At 40.3% G+C, this 20,499-nt stretch overlaps 1 protein-coding gene across 12 annotated transcripts in view; it reads right to left on the bottom strand.

The window, feature by feature from the left end:
- RANBP2 (RAN binding protein 2) overlaps positions 1-20,449 on the bottom strand; it is an 81,991-nt gene extending 61,542 nt beyond the window's left edge. For 3 of the 12 annotated variants that reach the window (XM_045584174.1, XM_045584175.1, XM_045584172.1), the window contains exon 1: positions 20,184-20,447. In XM_045584174.1, the coding sequence (XP_045440130.1) occupies positions 20,184-20,255 (72 nt within the window). In that variant the 5' untranslated portion in view covers positions 20,256-20,447. Of the gene's footprint in view, positions 1-20,183 lie in introns of all 12 variants that reach the window. The other 9 variants (XM_045584166.1, XM_036447967.2, XM_045584167.1 and 6 more) reach the window with 6 other exon arrangements.
- Positions 20,450-20,499: the final 50 nt, after the last annotated feature.

The following is a 20,499-nucleotide window of genomic DNA, read 5'->3' as shown; positions in this document are numbered from 1 at the left end:
TGGCTCAGTTGATTGGGCATTGTCCCATGCACTAAAAAGGTTGTGGCTTGGATTCCTAGTCAGGGCACATACCTGAGTTGCAGATTTCAACTCTGGTGGGGTGCATGTGGAAAGAAACCGATCAATGTTCTCTCTCTCTCTCTTTCCTTCTCTCTCTCCCTCTTCCTCTCCCTTGCCCTCTTTCTCTCCTCCTCTCTCTCTTACCCCAGACCCTCAATAAGCATATCCTTCAGTGAAGATTTTAAAAAAGAGAGAGATACTTTGGGATAGGAGGAGAAGTATACCAAAAACCTCTCTTCTACCATGTGAAAGCCTTTAAATGTAAGAATAAGCAGATCTAGTAAGGCACTGGAGATTTATTCCCTGATCCAGGCACTATTCTCTGTACAGAGCAGTATTTTATACTTAAGAAATTAAAAAGGCAGAAATAAAAATTGAATTCTTCTGGTAATAAGCCAAGTCCACACCCAGGTTCTTTTATTTCTATACGCTCCAAGTCCAGAACACTGGGACACAATAGCTAGTTTTATATAGACATGATAAGAGTACACAGCCATTAAATCTAATTTTTTAAAACTATACAAGGGCACAAGGAAAAAATCAAGATATTAAGTGAAAAACAGTAGTTACAAAGTAGTATATTTTCATTTACTGATAAGCAGTTAGACAGACATGATGTGAGCAAGGATAATGGGCCAGGTACAGAAGAAGGTAATCAGGATGGAAAGCCTTGGTTACCAGACAAGGGACAAAACTGAGAAAACATGGGCCTCATGCCCCCCGCTAATCTTTCCCCTCCTAACGTATCCCGGGTCATGGGGTTTGAATTCCCTGACCATTCATATTGATGTTCATGGCTTTAGCCCCTCTGATCTTTTCCTCCCTAATGATAACATCTAGGCCTCAGATGTATTTCATCCCCAGCCCAGAAAAGCAACAAAACCAGACAACTAATACCATGGCTTTCTCAAAACTAGTTGCACTGACTAATGACCCCTCTGGCTCCAACCAATCAGCTGAGACGAGGACCATGAAAGAGCACACTTGGAAAGCTTATGAATATTCTATTGAGACCCTTCACTGAGACCTTCCCTGGGATTCCTGCCAGCAAGAGATAAATACCTTCAACACAAAGGACCCCATACCCTTCCTCCTCTTCTTCCCCTCCAAAGTTAAGGACTCCACAAGACTTGCAACCAGGGAAGCAAAGGGCAGTGACAGTGTGTCCTGGGATAATAACCCCCTGAACAGTCTTCAAGGCCCTCTTTTTTCCAACCCGGGCATACTACCCTGTTTCCCCAAAAATAAGACAGTGTCTTATTTAATTTTTGCTCCCAAAGATGCGCTAGGTTTTATTTTCAGGGGATGATTTATTTTTCCATGAAGAATACCGTACACATTTATTGTTAAATGAAAATTAAGGCAATTTATTACCTGTATACGGTACGGTAGTATGGTAGTTGTCAACACAAACCAGACAAACTGTAAATCCTACAGTATCAAGAATTTACTCATTTATTCAATGACAACCATGTCATCATCTTCTGGAACATCATAACAATCCAATTCCTGAATTTCATGGTGAATTTCTTGTGACTCCATTTCTTTCAGAATCAGTGGACCAAATCTCTCATGTTTAGCAATAGCACTGTCTTTAAATGAGTACTTCTTGTCAAGGTAGCCTGCTCGCAGTGCATTTCCAATGCAACTGTCAGTGATTTTCTCCCATGAATTCTTTACCCAAGTCACAACTTCTTGCAGTTTAGGTTTCACAAACTTCCCACGCTGATTTCTCTCCATTCTATTTTCAATGTAGTCATTAATTTCCATGCGTAAATTGTCTTTGAATGGCTTGTTTATTGCAATATCAAGAGTCTGGAGATAGGCCGTCATTCCTGCGGGAATCATCATCTGATCTATTTTTCTTTTGTGAAGAAATGTCTTCATGTCTGTAGTGCGGTGAGTGCTGGCTGCATCCCAGACTAGCAGACCTCTTTGGCTCCCTTGCATAACAAGCAGCAGCATTAAATCGACACACTTTCTTATAACTGCTTGTGTGGCCCAGGCTTTTTCAGTTTCAAGAATAAAAACGCCCAAAACATGTTCAATCTTTTCCTTCTTGCCCTTAGAAATGATTAAAGGTGGGATTTTAGTGCCATCCAGACGAATTGCCAAAATACAGGAAACACGTGCACTTTCGTAAGCAGTGGAGGCCCCAGCAAGCCCAGTGACAGTCCCCAGGCAGGCCCCAGGGGGTAAATGTCTGATAAAGGGGTGGGGGTATGTCTGGTGAAGGTGTTCAGTGGCACAGGGTTGGGGGGAGTGGGATCACTTAAAATGACACAGGAGGATCAAAGGGGGCAATCAAGATGACAAAGGAGGATCAAAAGGGGTCACTAAAATGGTAATCCCCCCTCTGATTCTCCTGTGCCATTTTGATTCCCCCCCTGGTCCCTTGTCTTTTTAAGTGATCCCCCTCCCCCCACCTTGATACCCCAATTCCTTTTTTTTAACCCCTAGAAATGAGCGCAAAAAGAAAAAGCTACTCCGTGGAGTATAAGAAAGGAATCGTGGAAGACTCTTGAGGCCAAAATCTTACTGCTTTCTGCAAAGAGAAGATGTTGAGTATCCGATTGGTCCGAAAATGGCGAGCAGAGTATGGTAACCTCATTGAACAAGTGGACAAGGGAAATGCTAAAAAGCACAAGTGTGGATCAGGTCGGCAAACATTATTTTCCGAGCTGGAAGACCTGATCTGTGAATGGGTTGTTGACAGGAGAGCAGAGGCTTTGGTTGTGAATAGGGCTCAGATTCAAGAATTTCCCCTTGCACCACAGTTTGACATAGCCCCCGAAGACTTCAAAGCATCCCAACACTGGCTGGATAATTTCCTTTAGCGAAGTGAACTGTCTTTAAGAAGATCTACAACATTGTTTGGGTTGGAGGATACTCAAGTTATTAAGCGATCACTCGCATTCAAGTCCTTTATTGATGATGCTGACTTCTCTAAATACAATCTTTCCAACATGACTGCTATGGATGAAACTGCAGTGTTTATGGGCCAATCATCTCAAACAACAATTGAACAGTGGGGTGCCTCCTTAGTGTACATTCCCTCCACTGCTTACGAAAGTGCACGTGTTTCCTGTATTTTGGCAATTCGTCTGGATGGCACTAAAATCCCACCTTTAATCATTTCTAAGGGCAAGAAGGAAAAGATTGAACATGTTTTGGGCGTTTTTATTCTTGAAACTGAAAAAGCCTGGGCCACACAAGCAGTTATAAGAAAGTGTGTCGATTTAATGCTGCTGCTTGTTATGCAAGGGAGCCAAAGAGGTCTGCTAGTCTGGGATGCAGCCAGCACTCACCGCACTACAGACATGAAGACATTTCTTCACGAAAGAAAAATAGATCAGATGATGATTCCCGCAGGAATGACGGCCTATCTCCAGACTCTTGATATTGCAATAAACAAGCCATTCAAAGACAACTTGCGCATGGAAATTAATGACTACATTGAAAATAAAATGGAGAGAAATCAGCGTGGGAAGTTTGTGAAACCTAAACTGCAAGAAGTTGTGACTTGGGTAAAGAATTCATGGGAGAAAATCACTGACAGTTGCATTGCAAATGCACTGCGAGCAGGCTACCTTGACAAGAAGTACTCATTTAAAGACAGTGCTACTGCTAAACATGAGAGATTTGGTCCACTGATTCTGAAAGAAATGGAGTCACAAGAAATTCACCATGAAATTCAGGAATTGGATTGTTATGATGTTCCAGATGATGATGACATGGTTGTCATTGAATAAATGAGTAAATTCTTGATACTGTAGGATTCACAGTTTGTCTGGTTTGTGTTGACAACTACCATACTACCGTACCGTATACAGGTAATAAATTGCCTTAATTTTCATTTAACAATAAATGTGTACGGTATTCTTCATGGAAAAATAAGACATCCCCTGAAAATAAGACCTAGCACATCTTTGGGAGCAAAAATTAATATAAGATACTGTCTTATTTTCGGGAAACAGGGTAGATAGTAGATAAATGGCATATGAACTTGCCTAAGTAGTAACTAAATCAAAGTAACATCAAAGAGGTTCTGTCTAAATGCTTCTAAGAATCCCCTTAGTAAGACAGCATAGTAGCATGGTGGAATTTCAGATAATTTCCCCTCCCCCACTCCCACTGCCTTCCCTGACTGAAGTATTCCTTCATTATTTACCACAAAATCCCATTTATTCCAATCATTTCATTTATACAAGTAGTAATTATTTGTCTTGACTTTATGAATGTTTGTCTTCAAAATTGTAGGCTCTACCAGGATAAGGGCCCCTGTGGCTTATAATTACCATGGATCCAAGAACATTATCTGACAGGTGGTATGTATTCAATATTTACTTAAATATAGGTAAGTTTGTATACCTACTGATTATGTCCTTATGATAAACTAGAAGCCCGGTGCAGGAAATTCATGCATGGATATGGTCCCTAGGCCTGGTTGGTGAATAGGGCCGATCAGGACCTTCCGGCTGCCGGCCGGGGCCTTCATTCGTTCCATGCCGCCCCGTTTGTCAGCACACCTCATAGCAGCGATCGAATTCCCAGTCTCTGGTTGACACTTTGCATATTAGCCTTTTAGATAGATAGATAGATAGATAGATAGATAGACAGACAGATACCGTGTTTCCCCGAAAATAAGACATCCTCCGAAAATAAGACTAGCGCATAGAAAGATAAGACATCCCCTGAAAATAAGACCTAGCGCTACTTTGGGAGAAAAATTTAATATAAGACACTGTCTTATTTTCGGGGAAACAGGGTAGATAGGTTTCTAAAACTTGATTAGTTCTAGCAATATACAAAAATCTGAAGTTTTTGCTATGGTATCAATTCTCCTCCATAAAGTTTCTATCAATTAACTTCCCTACTCAGTATTCTATACCTAAATCAGAGTACATGCAGTCCTTGGGTTACATCAGTCTTGACGTAAGTCGTTTCATAGTTATGTCACCATGTCCCATTTATTTATTAAAAAAAAAAAAAAGTTCCATCATTTTGACGCATGTACATATGTGCTTTATGTATTTTATTATTTACCACAAGTAAAGGTCAGGAATTGTTATCTTTCTTTTAAAAATTTTTACTGTTTCACTTCATTATAGCTGTGTATGTGCTCCATGTGAGTGACGTAGGTGCTTATGTAGGTGGGTTACGACTTACTGTGAAATCGTGTTACATCACACCATAGGAACAGATCTCCAACGTAACCTGAGGACCTACCGTATATTCATCAATATTGATTTTTTTTTATTCCTTCTATCTTTGCTAATTTGATAGGTAGAAGTAATACTGAGTCAACCTAGCGTTACTCTAATTAATAAGATAATTTTAAGTCATACTCAAATATTTATAGTATGTTATTAATATACGTTAGCTATTCCAATTTTGAGAGGGCAGAGAAAAATTGAATAATTTTTAAGGGTTTTTAACCACAATGGTATTTGAGGGTTTTTCAGTTTTCCTAGGTTGACATTTGTCTCAGTGCTCAATGAGTTTGTGAAATAAGACTTCAATTTTTACACAGTAATAATCTTTACCGTTTACTTTTTTAGATTACATGATTTTCAAAAAGGCCTTTCTAATTTGAGATACATGAAATATTCATCTCCATTTCCTTTCAGTTTTCCAAAATTACTGTTAAGTCTGAAACATTTTGATAAATAATGTAGGCTAAAGCCCCTATTTTTTAAACAAATATTCAATAATTAACAAGTGTCAATTATTCAAGCAGCATATATGTTTAGGTTTTTTTTGTTTTGTTTTGTTTTCTTTTTTTATTGTTTAAAGTATTACAAATTGTAGTACATATGTCTCCTTTTTATTCCCCCCAACTGACATACCCCCTGGCCCATGCCCTCGCCCCCCTCCCAAAAATATGTTTTTTAAAAACCTTGATTTTTTTGAAAATCATGAGGAAAAATACATTAACGGGAACTTTGGTCACAGTGTACTCTGTGGTTACAGTTCCACACACTGAAGGGTCGCCAGTTCAATTCCCAGTGAAGGGCACGTACCTAGGTTGCAGGTTCACTCCTAGCCCTAAGTTAGGGCACATGCAATGGAAAGGATATCCTCAGGTGAGGATTAACAAAACAAAACAAAACAACAACAAAAAAACATATTAACTCAAAAAAGATATATGGGCCCCCAGGTTCATAGGCAATGGCCAAGATATAGAAACAACCTAAGTGTTGTCAAGGATGACTGGATACAGAAAAGTTAAGTATTTATATACAATGGAAAAAATAATGAAATTGTGCCATTTGAAACAACATGAATGAATCCTGAGAGAATTATGCTGTGAAATAAACCAGACAAATACCACATGGCCTCACTTAGATGTAGAATCTTTTAAAAAATAAATATTAAAGAAACCAAGTTCATAAATGATAGAACAGACTGGTGGCTGCCAGAGAGGGTGGGAGAGAGGGTGAAATAGGTGAAGGGAGTCAAAGGCACAAACTTTCAGTTATAAAATAATGTCACAGGGTTGTAACTGAGGGCATGCATATCTGAAAGTTGCTAAGAGAGTAAATCTTAAAAGTTTTCATCACAAGAAAAAAAGTCCTGTAAGTATGTATAGTGACAGATGTTAAGACTTTTGTGGCAATCATTTCACAAGATATACAAACACGGAATCATGTTGTATACCTAAAATAACAATGTTGTATGCTAATTATACCGCAATAATAAAATAAATAAATGTGAATAGTTGGGGGAAGATATACCAATCTAATACTAATCAAAAGAAAGCCAAGAGCCAAGACCGGTTTGGCTCAAAGGATAGAGCATCGGCTTGGGGACTGAAGGGTCCCGGGTTCGATTCGGGTCAAGGGCATGTACCTTGGTTGCGGGCATATCCCCAGTGGGGGGTGTGCAAGAGGCAGCTGATCGATGACTCTCTCTCATCGATGTTTCTAACTCTCTATCTCTCTCCCTTCCTCTCTGTACAAAATCAATAAAATATATAAAAAAGAAAGAAAGAAAGAAAGAAAGCCAAGAGAAGCTATCTTAATTTCAGGCAGAGAAGACTTCAGAGCAAAGAAAGCTACTGGATCAAGAGAAGCATTACATAATAATGTTGCAGGCAATTCTCCCAGGAGACATAAAACTCCTTAATGTGGTATGCACCTAAAAAGACATGACTAAAAGGATAAAAAAAAGACTATGAATAACTCAATGCCCACAAATCTGATGGCATGAACCAATTCCTTAAAAGACACAATTCCTTAAAAGGTGAAATAGCCTAAACCAGTTTGGCTCAGTGGATAGAGCGTCAGCCTGCAGACTGAAAGGTCCCGGGTTCTATTCTAGTCAAGGGCATGTGCCTTGGTTGCGGGCACATCCCCAGTAAGGGGTGTGCAAGAGGCAGCTAATAGGTGATTCTCTCTCATTGATGTTTCTAACTCTCTATCCCTCTCTCTTCCTCTCTGCAAAAAACCAATAAAATATATTTTATTTTTAAAAGTGAAATAGCTGGCCTCAACAGACCTATTTTTATTAAAGAAATTGAATCAATAATTAATCATCTTCCAAAACAGAAAATCACTAGGCCCAGATGGGCTCACTAGTGAATTCTATCAAACATTTAAAAAATAAATTACTCCAATTCCCTATAATCTTTCTGAGGCTAAAACATAGGAAATACCTCCTAACTCATTCTCAGGCCAGCATTACCTTAATACTAAGGGATTGTGGAACACCATTCAGTATCTAGACTTTGCTTATCCTTACCCTCACCCTTGTCAGGTCTCCACAAGTTTGCAGCCCATCAGTTTATACTGAGAACAAGTCCATTTCAGTGTTTTGCAGGGTGTGTGTGTGTGGAGGGTGGGAGTAGGTTAGAGAGAAGTCAGTTGTGGCATCTTTCAAAGTCTGAATGCTTCTATTTTTATGTCTTGCATCAACTCTTAATACTTAGTAGTTAAGTGAATTCAAGCATTTGCTTACAGTGGCATTAATTGTCATTTGAAGAAGCACACTGGCTGCTTCACAGATTGTCCTGTATGGCACTGCCTCTGCTCCTGCTCCTTCCCAGCTATGTATGTATTCTGACACAAGGCACTTACTCTCAGGGCTTGTTCATTTTCTTTGTGAAATGAGCAAATCGGTGACAGTAGATTATCAAGTTTCTTTCAAATTTTATAGTTCTATAAGTTTAATAACTTTCTCTTAAGACAGTGTTTTAATGAGATAGTTGGAAGCAAATTAGATTAATGGAGTTCATTTTTCTATTATGTATTGACATTATGTCTAGTAGGAATCTGTTTTTAATAGGGGGTTAGAAAGCTCTGTCCCTAATGCCCTTTTGATTGTTATGTGTATTACTACTGGCCCCGTGCACAAAAGTGAGGGGGGCTGTTCCTCAGTCTGGCCTGCACCCTCTCCAATCTGGGATGTCCGACTACTGGCAGTCAGACATTCCTCTCACAATCCGGGACCGCTGCCTCCTAACCACCTGCCCACCTGCCTGATCGCCCCCAACTGTTTCTGCCTGACAGCCTGATTGCCTCCTAACTGCTCCCCTGCTGGCCTGATCACCCCTAGCTGCCCTTCCCTGCCACCCAACTCCTCTACGCAAGGTAGTGAAGACGCAGAGACCTGCCTCCTCCACACCTGGTGGAGCCAAGGGACCCTCAGGCCTCCCTGCACTGAGTGGTAGCTGGGCCCACCTCCACTGTGCACGCAGTCATCTTGTGACGTCATGTGCGAGGGCCACTTAGGCTTTTATTAGTATAGATTACTGTCATAAATTATTATTGTCATTCCTCATATCTTTGAAATGTGAGTTCATAATGGTGGGAAAGGGGGAGGGACTCTATATACCCAATTCTGGTATATTCCTTTGTTTTGTAAAAGTATACCTAATTTTTTTTAAAATGTATTTTATTGATTTTTTACAGAGAAGGAGAGGGATAGAGAGTTAGAAACATCGATGAGAGAGAAACATCGATCATCTGCCTCCTGCACACCGGTTTCGGCTACCTGATTTTCTTAACCTGTTTTTGCAGTATAAAGACTACTGAATGAGCCCTAACCGGTTTGGCACAGTGGATAGAGCGTCAGCTTGTGGACTGAAAGTTCCCAGATTTGATTCTGGTCAAGGGCATATACTTTGGTTGCAGGCACAACCCAGTAGCGGGTGTACAGGAGGCAGCTGATAGATGTTTCTCTCTCATCAACGTTTGTCTCTATCTCTCTCCCTTCCTCTCTGTAAAAAAATCAGTAAAATATATTTTTTTAAAAGAATACTGAATGAAGATTACATAACAATACATAACAATCAAAATGTAACACATAACAATCAAAATGGCATTAGGGACAGAGCTTTCTAACCCCCTATTAAAAATAGATTCCTTAAAAATAAATAAATAAATAAATAAATAAGTAAGTAAGTAAGTAAATAAAGATTCCTACTAGACATAATGTCAATACATAATAGAATTAAGATTGCTTGTAGTTCTTTAGTTTAGAATATACTCTGTTAAGAAAGATGTAGTGTCAATACTGTCATACTAAGATCACTTGGAATAATTTCCTTAGTATATGTCAGTATTTTGACATAAAATTAAGAGTATATTTTTAACAGTTTTACTGAGATGTAATTCACATACCATACAGATGAACTGGTATGTTACTTTTTTTTAATTGTAGTTATATATATATATCAAAATTTGACATTTTTACCACTTTTAAGTATACAATTTAGTTGTATTAGTTCAGCCATCACCATTATCTACATCACACATGTCAAACACAAGGCCCGCGAGCCAAATCCGGCCCGCCAGGCCTTGCAATGTGGCCCGCACTGCGCTGTCATCACTGCACTCCGCTGCATTCCATCATAATGACGCGCAGTGACATAGGAGGCTTGTGATCTCGCTGGCACCGGCCGCTGTACTTGCTATCTATTATGCATGCGCATAGATAACAAGTCACGCGAGATTCAGGAGGCGTGACCTATAGTCCTGCATCCGATGTGGTTGTGCGGGTGGCAGAGCCGAGGAGAGAGTGAGTGTGCGGGCATAAAAAATACACAGCAGAAGCTGCCAGTTCCTGGCATAAAGTGCAGGCATAAAAATCGCAAAAGAATCTGCTATCTGTACCCAGCCAGGCATTTATTGACTGACTTTTTTTTTCTCCACTCCATCTGCCAAATCAAGCTATCCTTGTGCAGTTTTCAACTTTTTCCTTCTATCGCAGATTCCCAATAAACTACATCTTTTACTGCCAATATTGATCCCAAAATGTCCAGGAAAAGAAAAGTTGACGGTGAAGGCAGACAATTTAATGACAAATGGGAAAATGAATACATGTTTGTGCTTAGAGAGGGCAAACCAGTGTGTATATTGTGTTATGAGACAGTGTCGGTGATGAAAGAGTACAATATACGTCGTCATTTTGACACCAAACATAATGTTAAGTATGGCAAATATACTTTGGAAGAAAAGCATAAAATTGTTAAAGAACTAAAAGGCAAACTACAATCACAGCAGCAAATGTTTACAAAGGCTACAGCGAAAAATGATGCTGCAGTGAAAGCAAGCTTTGTAGTGGCTGAAGAAATTGCCCGTCCTTCAAGGTGTTTTTCAGAGGGTGCCTTTTTGAAGCAATGCATGCTAAAAGTGTGTGAGCAAGTATGCCCAGACCAGATACAGAGTTTTCAAAATGTCAGTTTGTCAAGAAACACCATTGCAGATAGAGTTCAAGAACTCTCAGGAAATCTATCATCACAGCTGGCCGAACAGGCATGCAGTTATCTCGCTTTTTCACTTGCTATCGATGAAAGCACAGACAACACTGATACAGCGCAGCTGTCCATCTTTATACGTGCTACGAAGACCGACCTCTCTGTCACTGAGGAACTTTTGGATGTAGCTGCCATGCATGGGACGACGACTGGTAGAGATATATTTGAGGCTGTGGAGAAATCTATAAATAATTTTAAATTACCCTGGGAAAAGTTGGTGGGGCTAACTACCGATGGCGCACCTTCAATGTGCGGAGAAAAGAAAGGCTTGGTTGGACTAATGAAGGAAAGAATGCAAAAAAGTCACTGCCACACACCCTTGATTACTTATCATTGCATTATCCACCAGGAGGCTATGTGTGGAAAAGTTCTGGACATGAATGACATAATGACCACAGTCATTAAAACTATTGATATTAACTTTATACGGGCACGTGGCCTGAATCATCGCCAGTTCCAGCAGTTTTTACAGGAGGTGGGTGCAGAGCATGGAGACGTGCCATACCACACAGAAGTAAGATGGCTGAGCAAGAGCGCAGTCCTCAAAAGATTTTTTGAGCTCAGAGAACAAATTGCTCTTTTCATGGAAAGTAAAGGAAAGCCCTTGCCTGAACTGTCGGATCCCGCCTGGCTATGTGATTTTGCTATGATGTGTGACATATGCAAGCATCTCGCCCAACTGAATCTGAAGCTGCAGAAACGCAAATAAGTCATCACGAAGATGTCTGGCATGATCACAGCATTCCAGCGTAAACTTCAACTATGGAAGTCCCAACTGGAACAGGACAATCTTGCCCACTTTCCCGTTTGTTTGAGTATCTCAACCACTATTTCTGGTACTTTTCCTTGCAGTCGGCTGGCTACCAAAGTTAGCCGTTTACTAAGTGAATTTGAGCGGCGCTTCTCTGACTTTAGAACACAGCACTCAGGCTTTGACATCTTTGCCAATCCTTTTACAGTTGATGTCAACAATGTGCCCCATCACCTTCAGATGGAGATAATCGAGCTTCAGTCTGACAGTGGCCTGAAATCAAGGTTTCAGGATGTTGAAATTGAGGACTTCTACCCTCTACTGGCCCCTGACTCAATGCCAGAGCTCCGACTTCATGCTGCCCGTATTCTAGCCATGTTCGGGAGCCCCTATCTTTGTGAACAGATGTTTTCAATAATGAATCTGAACAAAAACAAGCACAGATCACGCATTACCGGTGACAACCTCCATGCTGTTTTGCGGGTCGCTACAGCCCAAGAAATAAAACCGAACATTGACTCATTGATCCGGGGAAAACAGTGTCAGACATCTAGCCAGAAAACAAAACAATGAGCATTTTAGGTACATTCCAATATTACTGTTTTGCTTGATACCAATATTACTGTTTTGCTTGATAGCATGTGAGTTGGTTAACAGCACTATTAAGGAAAAGATTGTTCCACTCATTTTAAATTCACATTTCTGGTTAACATTGTCAGTTTATGACTGTTCAGTAAACCATTCGGCCCGCGATTTAGGCTGGATTTTAGATTTTGGCCCCTTCTCTGATTGAGTTTGACACCCCTGATCTACATAGTCAAGTTTTTGAGGAGTCCAGTTATACATGGATTTTTGACTGCATGGGAGGTCAGTACCTCTACCCACCCAGGGATCAACTGTCTTTGTAAAACTTTCCATCACCCTGTACATAAACTTGGTAACAATTAAGCAATAACTCCCATGTTATCCTCCCACCCACCCCACCAGCCCTGGTTACCTATAATCTTTCTCTATGAATTTGCTTATTTTTGATATTTCATATAAGTGGGAACATACAATATTTGTTATTTTGTTTCTGACTTATTTTACTTACTATGTTTTATTTACTTGTTTATATTTATTTTTAAAAATATTTTACTGAGAGGAAGGGAAAAGGATGGAGAGCTAGAAACATCGATGATAGAGAAACATTGATGAACTGCCTCCTGCACACCCACTATTGGGGATGTGCCCACAACCAAGGTACATGCCCTTGACCTGAATCGAATCTTGGGACCCTTCTGTTGTCAGGCCGACCTACGCTCTATCCACTGAGCATGTTTTATGGACTCATCCATGTTGTAACCAGTGTCAGAATTTCATTCTTTATTATTACTGAATAATAATTATGTGCATATTCTACATTTTGTTTATTCATTCATCTATTGAGGGACACTTGGATTGTTTCACCTTTTGGCTATTTTAAGTAATGAACCTGTGAACCTGAGTATACAAACACCTGCTTGTAACCTTGTTTTCCATTTTTTGGGTGGCATTTATCAGGATGTACAATTATGGGGTCATATTCTATGCTTAGCATTTAAGGAGTCACCAAACTTTTCCACAATGGCTGCATCATTTTATCTCATAGCAGTGTAAGAAGAACAGTTTGTTACTCCACATCCTTGCCAAATTTTCTATTTTCTTCCTTCAAATTTTTTTTTCTTACAGCTAATGTAGTAGGTGGTTTTGATCTGCATTTTCTTTTCTTTTTAAATATATATTTATTGCTTTCAAAGAGGAAAGAAGGGAAGGGGGGGGGGGTAAAGATAGAGACACCAATGATGAGAATCATTGATTGGCTGCCGCCTGCATGCCCCACACTGGGGATTGATCCTGAAACCCGGGCATGTGCCCTGACTGGGAATCGATCCGTGACCTCCAAGTTCATAAACTGATGCTCAACCACCGAGCTATGCTGGCTGGGCTGCATTTTCTTAATTATTAATAATATTGAGAACCTTTTCTTGACTTATTGGCTATTTTCATGTATTCAGAGGAATGTCTATTTAGGTTCTTTACCTTGGTTTTGGTTGCATATTTGTCTTTTTATTGAATTGTATAAATTCTTATGTTTAAGATGATTTCTAATTATTTTTATAATTTTGTAGGTCCTCATTTCACTTTCTTTATAATTTCAGTTGATACAGTTTTTAATTTAGATTAATCCCATTTTACCTACTTTTTTCTTTCATGTCTTGTGGTATCATGTCTGATAATACACTGCCAAATCCAGGGTTACAAAAACTTACCTTATGTTTTCTTCTAAGAGTTTTATGATTTTTAACTATTATATTTAAGTTGTTGACTCATTTTAAATTGTATATGTTGTGAGGAAGGGGTCCAATTTCATTCTTTTGCATTTGTAAGTTCAGTTGTACCATCATCTAGTGAAGAGGCTCTTCTTTTCCCATTGAATGGACTTGACACCTTTGTCAGGAATCAGTTGGCCACAGGTTTATGGGTTTATCTCTGAACAATCAATTCTTGTCCATTGGCCTACATGTCTTTTCTTTTGTTAGTACCACACTGTCCTTGTTTGTTAATCCTCACCTGAGGATGTGCTTTTCCCCCCATTGATTTTATAGAGAGAAAGGGGGTAGAGAGAGGGAGAGAAGGCAAGAGAGGAAGAAACAATTGCTGTGAGAGAAAAACATTTATCAGTTGCCTAGATCACCCACCCTGTCAGGGGATTGAACCTACAATCCAGGAACATGTTCTGACAAATAGAACCAGCAACCTTTCAGCTCACAGGATAATGATCAACCAACTGAGCCATTCTAGCTGAGCTGTGTATAGGTTTTTGTGACAAGTCCTAAACTCCTTTGGGTAAATACCAAGCAGCACTATTAATGACTCATATATTTAATACTATAATAAACAGCTAAACTGTCTTCCCCTGTGGATACTATTTGCATTCCTACTGGCAATGAAAGAGTTCCAGTAGCACCACATCCTCACCAGCATTTGGTAATGAAAGTGTTCTGGATTTTGGCTATTCTTATAGGAATAAATATGTCACCGTGCTTTTTAAAAAAAATCCTCACCTGAGGACTGATTATTTTTGGATGGGGCGGGGTCGGGGGAGGGGGGAGAAGAGAAAGAGAAAAAGAAACATTGATCATCATGGGGATCAAACTTGGAAACCTAGGAGTGTGTCCTGATCAGGAATCGGACTATAAACTTTTATTGTACAAAAGGACGCTCCAACAAACAGCCCCTTGGCCAAGGTAGTACCCTCCACATCAGCTTAATTTCCAAATTAAACAAGCTGATGCAAAGGGCATTTTTATATGTTTATTTGCTGTCTGTATGTCTTCTTTGGTGATGTGTCTGTTCAGGTCTTAGACCCATTTTTTAATTGGGTTTTCTTATTATTGGTTTTTAAGTTATTTGTGTACTTTGAATAATAGGCCTTTCTCAAAATGTGCCTTGCAAATGATTTCTCCTGGGGTGTGGCTTCTCTTCATTCTCTTGTCAATGTCTTTGGTAGAACAGAAACTTTTAATTTCAATGAAATGGAACTTAACAATTCTTCCATGGATTGTGCCATAGATGCTGTATCTAAAAAGTCCTAGCCAAACCCATGGTCATCTAGATTTTCTCCTAAGCTATCTACTTAGTATATTTTTTGTTTTACATTTAGGTCTGTGATTCATTTTGAGTTAAATTCTGTGAAGGGTGGGTTGAGTCTGTGTCTAAATTCATTTCTTCATATGTGGATGTTCTAACACCCTTTGTTGAAAGACTTTTCTCCATTATATTGTCTTTTCTCCTTTGTTGCAGTTATTTGACTCATTTCTGGGCACTCTCTTCTGTTCCATTTTACTTTTTATACTTTTGCTTTTATCACACATTGTCTTGATTACTCTAGCTTTGTATTGAAGTCAGGTAGTGTCTGTCCTCCAACTTTCTTTTCCTTCAACATCTTGTTGGCTATTATTATTATTGCCATTCTACATAAACTTTGGAATCAGATTGAAATATGCTGAATTGCTTTATTATTTTTTTGCTGAGCTAGTGTTGCATACCTGGGATAAATACTACTTGGTTACGATATATGCTGCTTTTAACACATTTTTAGGATTCAGTTACTAATACTTTCTTGAGGATTCTTTTGCATCTATGTTTGTGAGCATTGCTGGTCTGTAGTTACCTTTTCTTATAATGTCTTTGTCTGGTTTTACTCCTGTAAAGTAAGGTTATAGGGAAATCTCTTTAAAAAAATAAATAAGTACAAAGAGAAGACAACATAAATAAGAAAGGAAAATGTGGAGGACCAAACCAAAACCAAATCATGCTTTCACTTATTTGTGAAATCAAAGAACAAAATAAATAAAATAGAAACAAACTCATAGAGAACAGACTGACAACTGTCAGAGGGGAGGGATGTTGGAGAACAGGGTGAAATAGGTAAAGGGATTTGCAGTACAAATTGCTAGTTACAGAATAGTCTCAGAGATGTAGATTACAGCATGGGGAATATAGTCAATAATATATAATAATAAAAGCATAATATGCTAATTAGACCAGACAGGCAGACAACCTTCTGAACATCCTTCTGGATGACGCCAGGGCAGCAAGGGCCGAGGCTGCGAAGACTGAGGCCCTTGCATGAATTTCATACATCAGGCCTCTAGTATCATGATTACTATGTATGGGGACAGGTGGGTACTAGAAGCATCATTCGGTAAAGTACACGATTTTCTAAACACTATTTTGTATATCTGAAATTACTAAGAAACAATATTGAGCCCTGGCTGGTGTAGCCGAGTTGGTTGAGTGTAGTCTCCAGTACCAAAAGGTTGAAATGCCCAAGTTGTGGGCTCCATTCCTGGTAGGGGGTGTGCAGGAGGCAACTGGTCACTATGACATGCACTGACAACCAGGGGACAAACATTCAATGCACAGGATTGGGCTCCCTCCTGTCTGGTGGATCTAGCCTGCTGGGATTGTGCTCCCTCCTGTCTGGATCGGGCCTGCAGGAATCAGGATGAAACTGGCTATCCGACATCCCCCAAGGGGTCCTGGATTGCAAGAGGGTGCAGGCCAGGCTAAGGTACACCCATCAGTGCACAAATCTGTGCAATGAGCCTCTAGTTTAAAAATAAAAATAATAAACAAACATCTGAAAGATGACAAAAAAAAAAAGTTACTCAAAGAAATGTCCCAGAACTGAAAGAAATGTTTTCAATTGAATAGAATATTCAGAAAACCTAAAAGCTATCAACAAGAATCACATAAAATATCTAATAATAGTATAAAAGATCAGAAAATTAAGCAATGCTCTCAAAATTGAGGAAATAATTATTTGAAATCTAGAATCTGATAACCAAACTATCAGTTAAGTTAGGTAATCAGACACACTAAAAATTCCCCCTTATTCCTTCTCAAAGCAAAGTGGAGATTGTACTAAACCAAAACAGAGGAAGTAAGTCAAGAGGACAAGAGTTACAAGAAACCAAGAGTCTAACACAGAAAAGTGAAGGCATTTCTCAAAATGATGATAAAGGAAAAGTCCCAGGAACACAGCTGTGTAGGAAAGAGAAACAGAAACCACTCCAGGCTGCAGCAGTAAAACGAGAGTGCTCCAGAAGGAAGACACTTGAAAAAAAAAAAAAAGTTTTTTAACTTGAAATTGTGGGTGATGTGAACTGTTTAATCACACTTGAGAGTTTAAATTGGGTTTGAGTAAAGAATTAGTAATACATCACAGAAAGCTAAGCACACCAAAAAATAAACCAATTGTTAACTCAGAAAAAAATAAAACACAATAAAGACAACTCAAGTGCAAAGACATATACCTTCTCATATTATATAAACACTAAATATTCATTTAACTAAAAATTACAGAAACAGTTCTGGAAGAACAAGGGGTGGGAAAAAACATTTGTCGGCAGACGCCTGGAGGAACAGAGAAGTGTCGAAAATGGAGAGTAGAAGATCAAGAAATAAAAATATATATGTTATATAGAAGTACAGCTGTAAATGGTAGGACAAACAACTAAAAGTTGTCAAATTGTCTCCAAGGATGAGAAAAGCAGGAGTCTGGAATTAAAAGCTAACTAAACAGAAATCTAGAAAAACTAAATAGAAGCCATCTGGAAAAATAAAAATTAAAAAACACAAGTGAAAATTTCAACAAGAGCTGAATGTAAATGAGAAGAAAAATGGCAAAACAAAAGAGATGAACAAATGGAAGCAAGGGAAAATATGAAAATATGAACCCATCACCTCACTCCAGAAGTGGGCCAACCTAGAAAGCATGAGCAGTTCCCACAGGTACAGTCTCTGCCAAATGGGAGCTAAGTAAATACCGTTTCCCCGAAAATAAGACAGTGTCTTATATTAATTTTTGCTCCCAAAGATGTGCTAGGTCTTATTTTCAGGGGATGTCTTATTTTTCCATGAAGAATACGGTACACATTTATTGTTAAATGAAAATTAAGGAAATTTATTACCTGTATAAGGTATGGTAGTTGTCAACACAAACCAGACAAACTGTGAATCCTACAGTATCAAGAATTTACTCATTTATTCAATGACAATCATGTCATCATCCTCTGGAACATCATCATAACAATCCAATTCCTGAATTTCATGGTGAATTTCTTGTGACTCCATTTCTTTCAGAATCAGTGGACCAAATCTCTCATGTTTAGCCTGGGGGGGGCCTTATTTTCGGGGGATGCCTTATATTTCACTCAGAAGGAACCCTGTAAGTAGGTCTTATTTCCAGAGGATGTCTTATTTTCAGAGAAACACGGTACTAGTCTTTCTACTCTTCACAGCGCCTGCTGCCTCCACCATCTCCCTTCAGTTATCCAAAGCACCCCTTTTTGTCATTTCACTTAAAGGCAAGTTTACCTTGAATAACATCACAAGTTCCAAAGTTAATCAATATTCCACTGAAATCACCAGGCTCTAAAGTAAACTATTTCTCCTTGTGTGAAGAAAAACATCTTATTAAAATAATACTCTTTAAATGTAGGAGAGAGATGGCCATAATAACCATTCCTTAAAAATTTGCCCCCAACCTCTTTGATGGAAGAGCTAGGTAGATCAAAGAACATTCTATTCTAATAACTTCTGTCTAGACCAACGGTTCTTAATTTTGGGGAGCAAGGGTGCCCACTAACAATCTCATGAAAGCTTTTATCCTGCTTTAAAAAAAAAAAAAGGTGGTATCTAATACTTTAAACAATAAAGAATTAAAAAATAAAAATAAGAATAAATAAAAACCCATTTCCAATGGGGTGAGGGAGTCGTATCAATTTCAAGGGTACAGAAACCCTTAATAAGGTTCTGTTTTAGATTCTGACACCACATATGTGTTCATGACTATACCAACAATTTCTAGGTACCCATTCTTCTCTGGAGAAACAGGCTGTAACCTACTTCACTATTCCTGAAAAAACTAAATTAGACCCACTATCAAAGTCCAGCCGAGTCACCTATTGAACTTGGACAAGTATCTTTAATTTCTCCATGTGTCAATATCCACATGGTTATTGGAAACACAAAATGAGATAACAAATGCCTAGTATATGACAAAACATACAATTATCTTGCTGATCCTCTTTGAGTTTTGGGTTTTGTTTTTTTTGTTTTTTTAAACTACCCATTTATTTTTATTCTCATAGGTCCTTGCCCACATCAGGTCAGAATGACTGACTTTTTAACATCAACATTTATTTAGTGCTATGTGCCAAGCACTGCCCTAAATGCTCAACATGGATTGTCCTATATGCTCCATCTTATTGACGAAATACGTTTAAATTGACTCAAATCCCACAGCTTATAAACCGCAGAGCAGATTCAACCACAGGCAACCCGACTCTAGATTCTGTGCACAGCCACCCTTAATTCCTTTTTCCTCACACTACACACAGAATCCCTAAAGTCACGTTGAATACAAAATATATCTAGTACATTATTTATTTTAAAAGAGGAAAAATGCTATTTTAAAAAGCAATTAAGTTTTCAAAAAGTGCTGGGGCGGGGTGGGGGGCTCAAAACACGGAGAGCTTCCAGTGTCATTCGCGCGGTCTACTAGCGAGGCAGTTGCAAATGTGACGGTGCCCACTTCGGTCACCTGCACGCCCACGATGGTCCCGTTAGCAGCAAAGCCCAGCCCGGAGCGGTGCCAATCCGCAGGGTTCCACCGACCTCCAAGGCCGGAAGGCTTCGCCTCCGCCGCGGCCGGTAACTGTCCCAGCGGCGAAAAGAACCCGCCGGCCATGGCAGGCGCCCACGCCCGGGAACGGGGCCTTGCGGGCGGCCCGCGCCCGAGGAAGCCGGGTCAGGCCGGGCCCGCGGGGGAGGACAGGCGGAGGAGCCACAGAGGAAGCGCTGGCACCCACGGCCGCCCGCCGCGGCCTCCCCCCTCCTCCAGTGCCCCTCAAGCTCGAGAACCACACGCCGCCATCAGACCGCGCAAGCCGGCCGACGCCTCAACAGAAGTCCCGGAAGGCGGCGGCCGCCGGGAGCCGGGAGGAGGGCGAGAGGCGGGCGCCACGCGGGGCCACGGCCAGGCCCGGACGGAAGCCACCCGTCTCTTCAGTACCGGCTCACCTCTCGGGACGACGGGGTAAAACCCTGCACCGAAGCGATGTACCGTTCCACCTCCGCTTTGCTGCGCCTCATCGCGCCGCCCGCCTGGACCCCAGGGCGCGACAGGCCAGCACGGAGGCCCAGCAGTCACCGTTTCCACTCGCCCAGCGCCTGAAAGCCAGTGACGCAGCGCCGTCGCCGGCAGAGGAGAGGGCCGCCCCGCGTGCGTGTTGCGTAAGCGCTATGCGCCTCGCCCACGGCGGCGACCGGCGGACTGCGCACATCCGGCTGCGCACCGCCCACAGCGTTCCTCACGCAGCGCTCACTGACGTCCGGC

The sequence above is a fragment of the Pipistrellus kuhlii genome, unplaced genomic scaffold (assembly GCF_014108245.1).
Source record: "Pipistrellus kuhlii isolate mPipKuh1 unplaced genomic scaffold, mPipKuh1.p scaffold_m20_p_2, whole genome shotgun sequence".
In the NCBI taxonomy this organism is placed as follows: Eukaryota; Metazoa; Chordata; class Mammalia; order Chiroptera; family Vespertilionidae; genus Pipistrellus; species Pipistrellus kuhlii.
This window is presented reverse-complemented; position numbering and strand designations above follow the sequence as displayed.